The sequence below is a fragment of the Pan troglodytes genome, chromosome 9, assembly GCF_028858775.2.
Source record: "Pan troglodytes isolate AG18354 chromosome 9, NHGRI_mPanTro3-v2.0_pri, whole genome shotgun sequence".
Lineage (NCBI taxonomy): Eukaryota > Metazoa > Chordata > Mammalia > Primates > Hominidae > Pan > Pan troglodytes.
This window is the reverse complement of record NC_072407.2, coordinates 38,179,809-38,195,904: the sequence shown is the minus strand read 5'-3', so window position 1 is coordinate 38,195,904 and position 16,096 is coordinate 38,179,809. Positions and strand designations below refer to the sequence as shown.

Below are 16,096 nucleotides of genomic sequence, written 5' to 3'. Positions count from 1 at the left end.
CCTTAATGAACAGTCCTAGAGGCCGGGCGCAGCGGCTCAAGCCTTCGCAACATAGACCTGTCTCTACAAAAAAAAAAAAACGTTTTAAAAATTAGCCAGGCCTGGTGGCTGAGATGGGAGGATCGCTTAAGCCCAGCAAGCAGGTTGAGGTTGCAGTGAGCCTTGATTGCACCACTGCACTCCAGCCTGGGCAACAGAGGGAAACTCCCCGTTTTTTGTTTTTTGTTTGTTTTGTTTTTTTGTTTTTGTTTTAAAAACAAAAACAAAAAAAGTCCTGGAGTAAGAGCAGCCCCTGAAACCATGGTAGCAGCTGGAGGACTTTGCCTCCAGGAGTGAGAAACATGCCTTGTGTTTATAAATTCAAAAATGAAGTTTCTAACACCGGCTTCTGTGCGGAGAGATGGGGAAACGTCAGTGAGCAAAAATGCCTCTGCCTTCAGAGAATATATAGTCCAGAGGAGAGACCGTACAAAACCATACCAACCAAGTCATTGCAAATTGGACGAGTGCTGTGCAGGCACTAAGGTAGGGCTGAGTGCTGGAGGGCAGAGGGAGGCCTGCTTCTGAAGGGGTGAGCAGGAGGGCCTCCTCCTGCCTGCAGACAGCATGAGCCCCACAGCAGGCCACCGTGGGCAGTCTCTCTAGCCGAGGGCAGTACGGTGACCATATGTTCTGGTGTGCCCAGCCCAGTTCTAGTTTACACCTGGTAGTCCCAGTGCTGGCGGTAGCTCTCTTTTTCCCTTTCAAAAGTCATCCAGCTGGGCACGGTGGCTCACGCCTGCCATCCCAGCACTTTGGGACGCCAAGGTAGGCAGTTGGCTTGAGTCCAGGGGTTCAAGACCAGCCCGGGCAACATGGTGAAACCTCGCCTTACAAAGAACACAAAACTTAGCCGAGTCTGGTGGCACACACCTGTAGTCCCAGCTACTTGGGAGGATGAGGCAGGAGAATCACATGAGCAGAGGAGGTTGAGGCTACAGTGAGATGTGATTGTGCCACTACACCTCCAGCCTGGGCAACAGAGCAAGACCCTGACTCAAAGGAAAAAAAAAGTCATCCAGTTTGCATGACAAATTGTGGTTACTGTGCCTAATATCATCATCCCTAAGATGAAGGAGTTGGGCCAGCACCAGGTGAAGAATCTGAGTGGCTGTGGAATGTCATCTTCAGAAGCTTAGACTCAGGGACACTGCCCAGGTTCATATCCCAGCTCTGCTCCTTGGCAGGTGCATGACATAGGGCGAGTGACCTCACCTCTCTGGCCCTCAGTTTCCCCATGTATGAAACGGAAATAATAATGGTACCTGCTACATCAGGCAGCTCTAAGAAGCAGATGAGCCACTAGATGTCCAGGGCACTGTGGCAGCTGCTTAGTAAACACTCCAGAAATGTTAGCTGTTTGCATTTTTCTATTACTCCTGGAGGCCCTGATTGTCACACGGTGGACCTCCCATCTCACTGCTAACAGAAACTCTCAGGCTCCTATGGAGACCTGAAGGGCAACCCCTGGGGAGAGACAAGGGAAATCACCCAGAGCTAGTCATGACTTGGTTGGCTCTAAATTTCTGTCCCTACGTGTATCTGGGCAAGCTTCATCTAGTGCCTCTAATCTGTACCAGATGAGTTTTAATAGGAAAAGTGAATTTCCCCCCCCAGAGAGCCCAATGCCCCACCTCAAGCAGAAGTCACCTGGGCACAAGTGGAGATTCTGCTGTGGGCTCAGCTGCGGTTCAGAGGCAGCCTGGCTGCTGGAGGAGATGAGGCTGGGGGTCCGAAGAGGGAACCATGCCCAACTCTGCCTCCAAGCCATGCCAAACCATTCTGGTTTACCCAGAAATTCTAGAAAAATAATGAGTACAAGATGTGAGCTGGACTAGAAATGTTTCTTTGGTGCAGAGTGAAATCTGACTTAGCGGGACAATGTTGGTTTTTTATCCTACATGGATGTTTTGGCTTGGTATTAGGCCGTGGTGGCTGTGTGGAAATCTCAGGGAAGCTATGGTAAGGGCCTCATTGCTGGCCCTGCAGAGCCAGCCCTGACCTTCCCAAAGAAGTCTGTTCATGGAGCCGTCACTTGCTTAGGAAAAGCTTGGCATCTTTGCAAGTTCCTGACGGTGCCACTTGGCACCCCCAGACAAGACAGGGAGGGGCATGGGAGCAGTGTGTTTCACAGCATGATCCATGAGAAAGGGTGAGTCCAGGGGGATGTGACCCCATTCAACCCCAGTGCTTGGCTCTGACTCCCACTGAAGGTGGGGCAAAGTTAGTGGAAGAATTTAGGGCTGAAGGTAGGAACCACTGGGGCCACCCTCTCCCTTGATCGTCATCTCTTGCCTGTCCTTTCCTGGACTCCCAGGGTGCTTGCAGGTGGGGCAGGCCACAGCTTAGCGGGTGATGGGGAGCTCTTTTGGAAGCAAGCCTGTGGCACAGTGTACCTCCCAGCCCTGGGAGCCGGGCCTGCACCCCAGAACGTTGTGTGCTCACACCCACCCTGTCTTCCCAGAGCTACGCTTGGGCCTGGTCTCGAGGCCCTTCTTAGCTTGTGGGTGTGTCCAGGGTCTGCCTGAGTCTTTGTATTCAGCTCCTCCTGGGTGGATGGAGAAGGGCACAAACCGGCTGGCCTCATTTGCTCGGCCTGCCAGGATGGGAACAGAGACCCGAGGCTTGTGCTTGGGGCCCGGGTCATGTGGCCTCTGGTTACAGGCCTGTGCCCCATCTGCCAACCTGACTCACTCTGGGGCCCCTGCCTACCCCGGGGAAGAACAGAGCCTGCTTTGAGCTGGAAACTAGAGGGATTTCCTGTTCCATGTTGTTAAGACACCGCTTATAGGACTGTAATCCCAATAAATCATATGCTTTCTGAGTGCAACAGGGTTGGTTTTTTGTTGTTGTTGTTTTTTCCGGGCTACAGGGGCCTCTTAAAACCAAGGCCTTGGCTGGGCATGGTGGCTCACGCCCATAATCTCAGCACTTTGGGAGGCCGAGGCGGGCAGATCAGGAGGTCAAGAGATTGAGACAATCCTGGCCAACATGGTGAAACCCTGTCTCTACTAAAAATACAAAAATTTGCTGGTCATGGTGGTGCGTGCCTGTAGTCCCAGCTACTCAGGAGGCTGAGGCAGAAGAATCGCTTGTACCCGGGAGGCGGAGGTTGCAATGAGCTGAGATCGTGCCACCTCACTCCGGCCTGGGTGACAGAGCAAGACTGTCTCAAAACAAAACAAAACAAACCAAGGCCTTAAGAAGCTTATACTCTTTCATTTTTTAAAGCGGGGAAAAATAGCTTTCTCTGTCCTGGTTCCATTGAGGGGCCTTAGAAAACCCTTGGATTGAACAATCAGGCTCACCTGTATGATTAACTTAAAGGCAGATGAGAGAGACTGTTATGGCACCTGGGTCTAGCATCCCTATTGCAGCTGAATTGGCCGTGTAACCTTGAGCAAGGCGCTTAGCCTCTCTGGGTTTCCTTTTCCTCCTCTAGCAATGAGAGGAGGTGGTCAGGGATTTCCCATGCTTCTCGTATAAAAAGACCCATTTCCATTGGTCTATTTCATGTGCTGCCCTTTATGTACACAAAGACAAATGCTACCAGAAAGCCACTGACCTTTTTAAGTGGCTTTGTCCATCTCTGGGATTTGTCTGCATGTATGCATGTGACGGTATTTAGGTTAGGCCTTTGGGCTGTTTGCAGCATTTGAGGACAGATCAGGGGTTGCTGATCCCTTGAAGTAATTCTCTGCTCACCCACCCTCGCCACCACACACATTCATGACCCAAGGCCTCTGGGTCTGTGTTCCTTGCTGTTGCCCCTTCCCTCGTGTGAGTTTTTTCACTGCCAAGGCCAAGAGGCTGCACTGCCAGAAACAGTTTCCAGCTCACACTCGACATAGTGGTTGCATTTGTTTTCTCTGTTTTATGAGCTGGGATGGAGTGGGTGGTGGGCAGCCTGCTGGCAGACTTTTGCAGGCTTTACATGTTTATACTTGCTGTGGGGGGAAGGCAAAGAGTTGGCTGGACTTTCAGAAAGCTGGAGCTGAGGCATTTAATAGAACCAGATTCCTATAGCCCTTTTTGCTATTATATATTTTCTCTGTCAACAGACACTAAACTAGTAATAATAGTTAACATTTATGGAGAAGTTACCATGTTCCAAATATGATGGTAAGTATTTTACATGCATGCTTCTAGCTGTTTTATGAGGTGGTCCTATTATTTATAACCATTTTGCTGATGGAACAACTGAGACCGGGAGAGGTGAAGTAACTTGCATAGACCCACATAGCTGAACTCATTGGGAATACACTGGATTCCAACCCAGGCCATCTCCCTCAGGAGTCCGTGCTCTTGGTCACCATGCAGTAGGTACAGCTACTATCGTATGAAGTCTGTGAAATAAAAGCAAAAGGGCTCTCACAATGAAAGGAGTTAAAAACCACGAACTTTGGCAATTTCTTCTTTAATACAAAATATGGCCCACAGAGGATGATGATCTGCCCAAGGTTATACAGCAAGTTCAGTTGTATAAAAGAAACTAGAACTTTCTCCCAGTGAGGATGCCACAGGGAAGGGGTCTAGGACCTTCGGATCCCTTTGCCAGGAGCATGCATGCAAGCCATACACCACTCTAGGATTCACCAGACCGTGTGCCACCAGGGGCGAAATGCCAGCTCCGTGCCAGTGCCGCCTGCCAGCCCCTACCAGCTTTGTCCTAGCCATCAGCTGTGGTCTTCCACAGCAACAGTCCTCAAAGTGTGGTCCAGGGACCCCTGAGGTCCCAGGGACTCTTGCCAGGAGTCCACAGGGCCAAAACTATTTTCATAACAAGAAGTTATTTGCCTTTTCATTCTTGTTTTCTCACAAGTATCCAGGAGACTTTTCTAGAAGCTGTGTGATATCATGATGTCATCACTCTGACAGCAAATGGGACATGAGCTTGTGCGTTCATGTGTTTAACATTTTCTCAGTTTTAATTTCTGATACAGCCAATATCCGTAGAATAACACACATAAACAAAAGCTCTTTGAGGTCCTCATTAATTTTTTTTTTTTTTTTGAGTTGGAGTTTCACTCTGTCACCCAGGCTGGAGTGCAGTGATGTGGTGTGATCTTGGCTCACTGCAACCTCCACCTTCTGGGCTCAAGCAATTCTCCTGCCTCAGCCTCCTGAGTAGCTGGGACTACAGGTGTGTGCCACCACACCCTGCTAATTTTTGTATTTTTAGTAGAGATGGGGTTTTGCCAAGTTGGTCAGGCTGGTCTCAAACTCCTGACTTCCAGTAATCCGCCTACCTCAGCCTTCCAAAGTGCTGGGATTACAAGTGTCAGCTGCCATGCCCGACCAATTTTTAAGAGTATATATAGAGTCCTGAGACCAGGGAAATAATTGAGAACCACTATTCTGAGGTATCAGATCCAGCTAAGGAAAAATTCAGCAGGCAGAAAGGCTGAACAAAGGGAGCTTTTTCAGCCCCGACCCGGTCTCCTGGCTCTGGCCCTGCAGATATCTGCATTCGGGCACGGAACGACCAAGCTCAGCCTACGGGAAACGCAACAAGCGGGGAATGAGAACTTCTTTGGGATCTTGAGGATAGTGCACACATCAGTCATTCTCAGCCTTGCTCCTTCAGACCTTCTCACCCTGGAGTTCTCACACAGCCACGCTGTTGCAGATGGGAGTTTTTAAAGGGGTTTTCCAGAATGGCCAGACATGCAGGTCCAGCTCGTCTCAGCCTGCCCAGCAGACTCCATGGAATTACCAGGAAGGAAACAGTAGCCTGGAACCCACAGCCCATGGAAGGCATGTTCCTGAGAAAGTCCATGAATTACTTCTCTTTTTACCTTCCCACAGATCCCAGGTTGGGGAGGTGGGTGGGCCAAGAAGAAAGGCCTGAAGGGATCAGTTTGGGGGCCTTGTTTGTACATGTGGGCACCAGCCACCTCCCCAGAGGCAGAGGGCTAATCTAGATTTCTGTATATTGAAAGAGGCAGAGGGCTAATCTAGATTTCTGTATATTGAAAGAGGCAGAGGGCTAATCTAGATTTCTGTATATTGAAAGTATTAATCAGTTTTCAATTCAGGAAGCAGCATTCTGGGTAGTGTAAGCAGGAGATGATTTAATGCAGGGAGTTGGGGGTTCACAGAATCATTGGAGGAGCTTATGGAGCAGGGTGTAGGCTGAGCATCTAGGAATGACGAACTCGCCCATTAGGGGAGCTGCTCCCTGAGACAGCGCCTGGAACTGTGAGTTTGAACAACACCTCTGGAGCTGCAGTTCAGGAGTAAAGCTGGAATCAAGAAGGCGTTGCAGCCAGGCACGGTGCCTCATGCCTGTAATCCCAGCATTTTGGGGGCCGAGGTTGGCAGATCGCTTGAGCTTAGGAGTCGAGACCAGCCTGGGCAACATGGTGAAACCCCGTCTCTGCTAAAAATATAAAAAATTAGCCAGGCATGGTGGTGCATGTCTGTGGTGCCAGCAATTTGGGAGGCTGAGGTGGGAGGTTAAAAAAAAAAAAGGCTTTGCTATTGCTTTTATCATTGCACCATCACTACCACTGCCTCTGAAGCCTCAGATAGGTGGAAACTGGACTGGAATGTTCTGTAGGAAAAAAAACCCTCAGTTTTCATGACCTGGTTTGCTAGCAAAAACAGACAAAGGGAACACAAAGGTGGCCTCTGCCTCCCATTCACTTACCAAATCTCATGCAGCATATCTTAATGATAAAACCTAATTTCCAGAATCCCAGCTGCAAAGGAGACTGGGAAATGCAGTTTTTAATTTTCCACCTCACCAGCCAAGATGGTGAAGTGAGGGCTGAATGAGCCCGGTGTATACCCAGTGAGTCCAGTGTATACCCACCAGGACTATCAATACTGCATTTTCTCAAGTGCTGAGTTCTAAGGAGCATGAGGCAGGGAGATGAACCAAAATGCCACCTGATTAGACTTCATGATTTCCCGAATTCCCTCTTGGATTTCCCCTAGTGCAGCTAGGAGATGCCCTCTTAGAGTTTTAGTAGCCACACGTGGTGCTTTGTCTTGGCTGTTGGCCACAATAGGGAAGAATGGCTGGCAAATCCACGGATTATCTTTTTGTTTACACTTCAGTCTCCAATGCTGATGGTTGAAATAAAGGCTTTTCCTGCAATCAGAAGGACTGATATATAGAAGCATGTCTCTAAGCTTGCCTTCCAGCCTTGTAATATAAGAATTGTGAAATCTAAAAATATTTGGGGGGAATTGGGCATTTATGTTTAAGGGAACTCTTATAAACAGAGGGATAATTCATGAATAGATTGTTGTTTCTTCCTAGACTACACAAGTTCCCCCCATAGAATCTCAGCTTCCTACTCTAATGAGTCAACACTAGGCTCTTGAAAATTATACACCATTCTTTTCTGGGCAGAAACATGACTTGGTCCATAACTGAAAACCTGGGTACACTATAGTAAGTTACTGATGTTCATCCATACTTTTTGTCACTCAGCAAAACTTTCTACTAATAATTTTGTTTGTTTGTTTGTTTTCTTGAGACACGGTCTCTCTTTGTCTCCCAGGCTGCAGGGGAGTGGTGCGATCATAGCTTACTGTAGCCTCCAGCTCTTGGGCTCAACCTGTCTTCCTGCCTCAGCCTCCCAAGTAGCTGGGACTACAGGCGTGTGCCAGCAAGGCCTGGCTTCAGGGAACATTTATTGAGGACCTGCCATGTCAGGCCCCAGGCTGGTCATATTTCAGAGAATACAGAGATGAGGAAGTGATTGTTCCTGTGCTTAGAAGGAACAGTCTGGTTAGGAAGACGACATGCATTCATGGCTATTGCTGTAAAGGAAAGTTCTCAGTGATCTCAGAGCAGGAAGATATTTCTTTCTCTATTTTTTTTTTCTTTTGAGACGGAGTCTCACTCTGTCACCCTGGCTGGAGTGCAGTGGCATGATCTCGGCTCATTGCGATCTCTGCCTCCCAGGTTTAAGCGATACTTATGCCTCAGCCTCCTGAGTAGCCAGAACTACAGGTGAGTACCACCACACCCGGCTAACTTTTGTATTTTTAGTAGAGACGGGGTTTCACCATATTGGGCAGGCTGGTCTCGAACTCCTGACCTTGTGTTCCACCTGCCTCAGCCTACCAAAGTGCTGGGATTACAAGCGTGAGCCACTGCACCCAGCCCCCCTTTTTGTGGGGGGGGGGGGGAGAGAATCTGGGAAGGCTTCTGAAGCAGGTGGCATTGGAATGGAGTCTTGAAGGATAAATAGGATCTAGACAAGCAGGGGTGAGAGCTGTTCGTTCTCATGCATAGATGGGAGCAGGCAGGGTGGGCCTGAGGTCCATGAGTGCTGGTGGTGTGTCCTGGTAACAGGGGTGAGTCACGGCAGGAGATAGGGTGAGGTGAGGTTCTGGGAGTCCTTGAGGGCCAGAGATAGTGAGGCTTTACTGGCCTGTGGCCCTCCCCTTCATACAGATTGGTACGCTCAGTGGACCAGTTAAGTGGTTCAAACCCAGGAATAGTTTTGGAAATGACAGAACCAGAACATCAGAATACCTTCCCAAAGGAAAGACCTTTAAGATCACTTCTGATTACAGAAAATCCCTAACTTATGATGGTGCAACTTACAATTTTTCAGTTTTACAGTGGTGCAAAAGCGATATGCATTTAGTAGAAACTACTTCGAGTACCCACACAACCATTCTGTGTTTCACTTTCATACAGTATTCAGTAAGTTACACTGATGTTCAACACTATTATAAAACAGGTTTTGGGTTATATAATCTTGCCTAACTGTAGGCTAATGTAGGTGTTCTGAGCATGTTTAAGGTAGGCTATTCAGTAGGTGAGGTGTATTCAATGCATTTTCGCTTAGGATATTTTCAACTTACTATGGGTTTATTGGTATGTAACCCCATCCTAAGTCGAGGAGCATTTATATTTGTTTGCCAGTTTTTAAAATAAAAGCATTCTTTGCCCTCAAGGAGAGAAGAAACTTTTAGAACTCTGGAGATGACCCGAGCTTTTGGAAACCTGAGATAGGGGTTCCGAGGGCAGCCCAGGCTGACTCCCTGGAGGTGGCTTACTTCCTAGCCGAGGAGAGAGAATGGACATCTTTTTCCTGGCAGGAGCACTTAGCTGCATGTCAAGGGGAGAGACCACAGTGACCGCACAGGCCGGACGCTCCAAGAGCCCCGAGGGAGTTGGGGTGGCTGGAGGCCTGGCCGCCTGCCCCTGGCTGCCTGCCCGCTCCCTGGCTTAGTTTGAAAGGAAGGACAAGAGTGGCATCGGGAAGAGCTGGGAACAGGCAGGAGCCGGGAGGCTGACTTTTGGGCTGTCATCAGAGAGAACAGCATGAGTGAGGGACAGGGCTCCAGGGCTGCCTTGTTCCTGTGACGGAGCAGGGAAAGAGCTCCGTCCATTCTGGGCAGAGCAGGTGGGTGTCCCACAAAGTCATGAAGCCACAGGCTGCCATCCGGGCCCCTCGGCGGCGGAGAGGTCTGTTGGACGGCGAAATGGTCTCCTGAGAGGGCTTCAACACGGAGCCTTGCCAGAGCTGGCAGAGGACAGAAACGCGTCCCCGCCCCCGCCCCCCGGCTGAATCTGAGCCGCTCGCCGAGGGCAGGGGCGGGCGCGGCCTGAGCCGCAGTCAGGGCCCAGCACAGGCTGTGCACATGGCGTCCCCTGGTGGCACAGAGCGGGCCTCATGAGCGGCGCCCTGGGAATTTGCAGCTCTAAGCCTGCCGCCGCCTTTCCCTGCTTTTGTGGGCTCTTAGTGATACTCGGACCCGCTAGGACCATTCCTCCCTGTGGGACTTGAAGCCGCTACTCTTTTTCTTTCTTTTTTTTTTTTTTTTGAGACGGAGTCTCGCCCTGTCGCCCAGGCTGGAGCGCAGTGGTGCGATCTCAGCTCACTGCAAGCTCCGCCTCCCGGGTTCACGCCATTCTCCTGCCTCAGCCTCCAGAGTAGCTGGGACTACAGGCGCCGGCCACCAAGCCCGGCTTATTTTTTGTATTTTTTAACAGAGACAGGGTTTCACTGTGTTAGCCGGGATGATCTCGATCTCCTGACCTCGTGATCCACCCACCTTGGCCGCCCAAAGTGCTGAGATTACAGGCTTGAGCCACCGAGCCCGGCCGAGGCCACTACTCTTTCCTGAGCACCAAACTGGGGGCAACCTGGCCTGGCACACGAAGTGGTGTCAGCCCACCTCAGCCTAGGTGCCAGGTGAGGAAGGAGTGGTCATTAATGTTGTACAACAGCCTAATATGCATCATCCCATTTGGCCTCATGACAGCCTCCATAAGGAGGTATCACACGTGTGCTACAGATGGAGAACCAGACTCAAGTGTGCTTGTCGGAGGGGATGGTGACCTGACCCTGCTGGTGGCAGCCCTGGGTTTGGACCTGGGTCTGTGAGACTCTTAGCTGTGCAGCCTCTCCCCTCTGCATAGAAGAACACTTGGGGACCGTGACTGAACTCTTTGGAGGGGGAAAGGTCCCCAATTCCACACACTGGGGAACTGCTCCTTCCCTGGGCCACCTGAGGGCCCTCAGGTTCTGCTAATGGCCCATGATGGAAATTCCTTCTGTGCATTGCAAGTACAGTCGGGGTCTCTGTGAGCAGAAAGAGCAGGTCCCTTGCAAGGGGTGATCAGCCTTGGTTGCCACTTGTGAGCATGTGTGTGCTTACGGGGTCCCCTGCTGCCCTTCAGGGAGCACTCTCCCTAGGCCTGACCCTCTGCTGCCCAGCAGGGAGCCCCCCACCCTAGGACTGACCCTCTCTCTGCTGCCCCACAAGAAGCACCCTCCCAGGCCTGACCCTCTCTCTGCTGCCCTGCAGGGACCCCACCCCAGGCCTGACCCTCTCTCTGCTGCCCTGCAGGGACCCCACCCCAGGCCTGACCCTCTCTCTGCTGCCCTGCAGGGACCCCACCCCAGGCCTGACCCTCTCTCTGCTGCCCTGCAGGGACCCCACCCCAGGCCTGACCCTCTCTCTGCTGCCCTGCAGGGACCCCACCCCAGGCCTGACCCTCTCTCTGCTGCCCTGCGGGGACCCCACCCCAGGCCTGACCCTCTCTCTGCTGCCCCACAGGCCCTTCATGCTGCTGCCGCCCCTCATGGAGTGGATGCGCGTGGCCATCACCTACGCAGAGCACCGCCGCAGCCTTACCGTGGACAGCGGCGACATCCGGCAGGCAGCCCGGCTGCTGCTGCCTGGTCTGGACTGTGAACCTCGGCAGCTCAAGTATGAACCAGGGAGGAGGGAGGGCCCCGGCATCCATGACCTGCCCCCAGCGGCTCCCCTCTGCTCGCTTCTTCCCCAGATGGCTGGGCGGGGGTCAGAGAGCAGGGGCTGCAGCACATTTGAGCTGTTCTAAGGGTGTCCTCTGCAAAGGCCAAGCCTGAGTATGGGAACAGATCTATTGTAGACCTTGGCTGCTGTCTGGAAACGTCTCCTGCAGCTGCTGGTCTGCTACACAGAGGAGACACACATTGGGACTGGGGCAGGAGAGCCCACACATCTAACTCTTTGGGATACTTGGGGACTGAGGGGCAGAAGTGGGCCCGTTCTTTCCTCTGTTCCTGTAATTGACACCACATGGAGCCCTTCCTGGGTGCAGGTGCTGTGAGCCCTTCCTCTTTATGTGCATTATCTTAGTCCTCATGACAAGTGCAGAGAAGAGGCAATCATGCCCATCTTACAGATGAAGAAGCTGAGGGTCAGAGGGGAACAGTAGCTTGCCCACAGATACTCAGCTAGCACTTTACCGTGCCCAGATTTGAACCCAGGTCCATACGGCCTCCAAGCCTATGCTCCTAATTTCCTTCCCTAAGTGCCTCTCACAGTAGACTTGTTTGCTGAGGAGCTTTTCTAGAGAAGCTTCCCTGGCCATCCTAGGCCCATGAGAGCCTTTTATCTACCTATCTATCTATCTATATATACACACACACATACATATATATATATATATTTTTTTTTTTTTTTTTTTGAGACAGAGTTTCACTCTGTTGCCCAGGCTGGAGTGCAATGGTGTGATCTCAGCTCTCTGCAATCTCTGCCTCCTGGGTTCAAGTGATTCTCCTGCCTCAGCCTCCCAAGTAACTGGAATTACAGTCACGCACCACCACGTCTGGGTAATTTTGTATTTTTAGAAGAGACTGGGTTTCACCATGTTGGTCAGGCTGGTCTCAAATTCCTGACCCCAGGTGATCCACCCACCTTGGCCTCCCAAAGTGCTGGGATTACAGGCGTGAGCCACTGCTCCTGGCCTTATATCTTTTTTTTAACCCTCTGCCAAAACCCAGGTTATGGCCTCCTCTGTCTTCATATGGAAGGCCCAAACCCCATTCTAGGACATGAACTTTCTACACTTTGGCCCAACCAAGGCTCCAGACCAAAGCTGCCAACTGGACGTCTGTGATGCGCCCCCTATAACACAGGCGTTATCTGTGACTTTCCTTGTAGGTTGCGTTGATTGCAAATGGCAGTCTATGCTACTCTCTGCCATCTCTTTGGTACTTCTTAGCCTCACCAGGAAGCCTTAAAGAGAGAGAATGTAGAGCTAAACACTAGAACCTGGCCATGGTGACCGTTTATAGGCTGAGTGCAGCCTGCTCAACACAAACAGTATACAGCCAAGTGCTGAGGCATGAGTCTGGGTGGGAGCTGCTTCCTGCTTGGGGCAGACCCATAACAGATTGTTTTACATGAGTCTTTGTTTTCTGCCAGTTGAAGCAACAAGGGCTCAGAACACTTACTTACTTACTTACTTATTGATTGATTGATTGATTGAGACGGAGTCTTGCTCTATTGTCCAGGCTGGAGTACAGTGGCACAATCTCGGCTCACTGCAACCTCTGCCTCCTGGGTTCAATTTATTCTCCTGCCTCAGACTCCTGATTAGTAGGGATACAGGCACATGCTACCACGCCTGGCTAATTTTTGTATTTTGAGTACAGACAGGGTTTCACCATGTTGTCCAGGCTGGTCTTGAACTCCTGACCTCAAGTGATTCACCTGCCTTGGCCTCCCAAAGTGCTGGGATTACAGGTGTGAGCCACTGAACCTGCCTCCCAAGCAATTTTTTAATGTACTTATAGAAAAGCAGAAATGTGTGCTCTTCATATGACAGAATATGATGGGGACAGTAATTGCTGATCTGATCATAACTCCCTGGTGCTTCCCACCCATCCTCATCCTCACTCTACACGTAAAGCTCACACATGTGTGTCACATCATTGAAAGTTGCTGTCTGCATACAGTCACACGCACCTTTGGGTCTTTTCTGGGCAGACCCGAACACTGTTTCAGTTCCTTCCGGAGGCTGGATGCCCGAGCAGCTACTGAAAAATTCAACCAGGACCTGGGTTTCCGCATGCTCAACTGTGGGAGGACAGACCTCATCAACCAAGCCATCGAGGCCTTGGGTCCGGATGGGGTTAACACCATGGATGACCAGGTACGTCCTGAGAGCTCCACAAAGACAGGCACAAGGACCAGAGTTGGGAATTCTCAGCTCCCAGCATTGGTGGCCCTCTGTCCTAACCCTGAGACTTGCTCAGCTCTGTACTTCGAAAAGGCGGGCTACCTCCCTGAATCCTGCCCTGCCTGGTCATGTGGAATGTCAGCTTGGAGACTTCTAGTACCCCTTGGAAGAACTTTGTCATGTGGCTTCCGTTTCCCTGGCTGGACAGCTGGCCACTGTTTCAGGTGGTGCAAGGCTAGGAACGAGTCTGGGAGAGTGAGCTTCATCTCCAGCTAGGGACACGATCGCTAACCCTGTAGTACAGCCTATTGTGTGCCAACTACTTGCCAGGGCATGGAAACCCTTGCCCTCATGGAGATACCATTTTAGTGCAGGAGACAGATAAGAAGAAACACGGACATGTAAAATGTAGAGGATGTTAAAGTGCTGAGGACTAAAATGAAGCATGAAAATGGGTAGGAAATGTGGGAGGTGATGTAGTTTTAGATAGGCTTTAACTTGAGTTTCGCATCTGTTTTTTTACTTTTGCTGTGAACAGCTAACATTTATATAGCATTTACTATGTTCGATGCATTGTTCTAAGTGCTTCACATAGATTAACTCACTTCCTCTTGACAGCAGCCCTGTGATGTAGCACTATTATTTTCCCCATTGTATAGATGAGGAAATTGAGGGACAGAGAGGTTGCTTTACCTAAGGTCACACCACTAGTAAGGAGCAGAGCTGGGTGGAGAATCTGAGCAGCCGGACCCAGCCTCTCAACCACTATGGAATATCCTGTGTGTTTATTTGACACTGTACTGAGAGCACTTACAGTGTGCGGAAGGGCACTGTGGGGTTTGGAAGGCCACACAGAGCGTAGGGAGTTAGATGACAGTGGCGAGTTAAGGCAGTGTTCTCAGAAGAGGTGACGGCACAATGCAGCCTGTGATGAAACTCCAGGCAGACCGTGAGGCCAGGGTGGACTCTGACAGATGGGATGGGCTGCAAGGGGAAGCTTCCTGCTGGAGGCGGTTGAGCCGAGCCTGGGGGAGGGCAGGATGGGGACGGAGCAGAGAGGAGTCAGGAAGGGATTCCAGTGAAAGGGACATAAGGAGCGTGGGGTGGGGCAGTCAGGGCGTGGACCCGGGCCAGGGGTTGGGGAAGGACCACAGGCCTAGCACTGGGCTTCCAGAGGGCAGTGGCAGGTGACAGGCTGCTGTGGGATCTCGTGGGGGCCTCTCCGTCCACACAGGTTCCTGGGCTTTGTGGGAGCTTTTGTCCCAGTGGAGTCTTCCTTCTTGAACAGCACAGTGTGGAAGCCCGTGGACTTTAGCTTCAGACAGACCTAGGATTTAGTGGCCATGTAAGAGCTGTAGCATCTTGAACAAGTTACTCTGCCTCCCTGAGGCACTTCAGTTTCCTCCCCTCTAAGATGGGGGATGGTAGCACCTGACACATTGGGTTGGGTGAAGTCTGCATCCAGCACATAGTCAGCACTCACTAAATGTTCATTCCGGTTTTTATTGCCAATATGATGATTATTGTAGTCGTATTGCTGTTGATATGATGTCGATGCCTGATATCGGTGAGCCGGCCTGGTTTTATTTGGCCTCTTTATATGTCTGGAGTGCGTGGGGACAGGGACAAGGGAAAAAGCAGTGTCTCCTCACAGGGCCCATCATTTGGTTTAAACTCCAAATTGTATACAGATGTGTGGAGAAAAAAGTAAGTCAAGTCTGCCCACAGGGAGATGAAACAAAGCCAAATTTTTATTCTGTGGTGTTGGCCTTTGTCTAAGTGCTCAATCCTGTTTGTTCCCTAAACCTTAGTATTTACAGAATGATCTGTGGGTAAACAGCTCTCTCACCCCATGATTAATCTCAGGCCATTGCTTTATCTCTGGCCACTAGGCAAGGATTTATGAGGTAAGGAGATCTTGTCTACACACAAATATCCTAATAAATAACATCACGGGACACCAGGCAAACACTTGCTGGGATCCAGCCATGGAATAAACAGTTTGCACTGCCTTTGCTGTTGCCGGCCACAGAGGAGGATTCCCAGCCAGGGAGGTGGCCCCGCCAACTGCCCACCTAACCCAGGGAGACAGCAGGACTCAGCTTGCAGGAATGCTCTGAACTGCTCAGTAGCAGAAGATGTTGAAGTCAAATGCCTCCTTTACCGTCTCGTGGGACGGCGCAAAGCTTGGGCTTCACAGCTTAGGGAGGCCTGGTTCCTGCCCCGAGTTCAACCTCTCGCTAGTTGTGTGACTTTGGGCAGTCAATTCCCCTTCTCTGCTCCTCAGCTGTAAAATGGGGAGGATGGGAATATTACGATGATGGAGGGAGATGCTGCATGCTCATCACTAGCAGGGTGATTTCCATGCACAGGGCCTGGGATGGCGGCTATGAGGCTGTATGGCATAGTAGCCATGAGAGTGTTGTTGGTATTTTAATTACGTAGCTCTTAATCAAGGTAAGCTCATTCTGAACTAAGCACTTTATACATATTAATCCACACTCTACAACAACCCTTTGAGGGAGATAAGATACTGCTGTGGTTCCCCATTTACAGATGAAAAAACTGAGGCACAGAGAGGGCAAATAACATGTATAAAGTTTACAGCTCCCCATGGCAGAGGAG

At 50.7% G+C, this 16,096-nt stretch overlaps 1 protein-coding gene across 1 annotated transcript in view; it reads left to right on the top strand.

Moving 5' to 3' along the window:
• ABTB2 (ankyrin repeat and BTB domain containing 2) overlaps positions 1–16,096 on the top strand; it is a 209,386-nt gene that overhangs the window by 174,995 nt on the left and 18,295 nt on the right. Inside the window, exons 4-5 of the mRNA XM_016920656.4 lie at positions 11,077–11,229; positions 13,279–13,444. Of these exons, the coding sequence (XP_016776145.3) occupies positions 11,077–11,229; positions 13,279–13,444 (319 nt within the window). The remainder of the gene's footprint in view (positions 1–11,076; positions 11,230–13,278; positions 13,445–16,096) is intronic.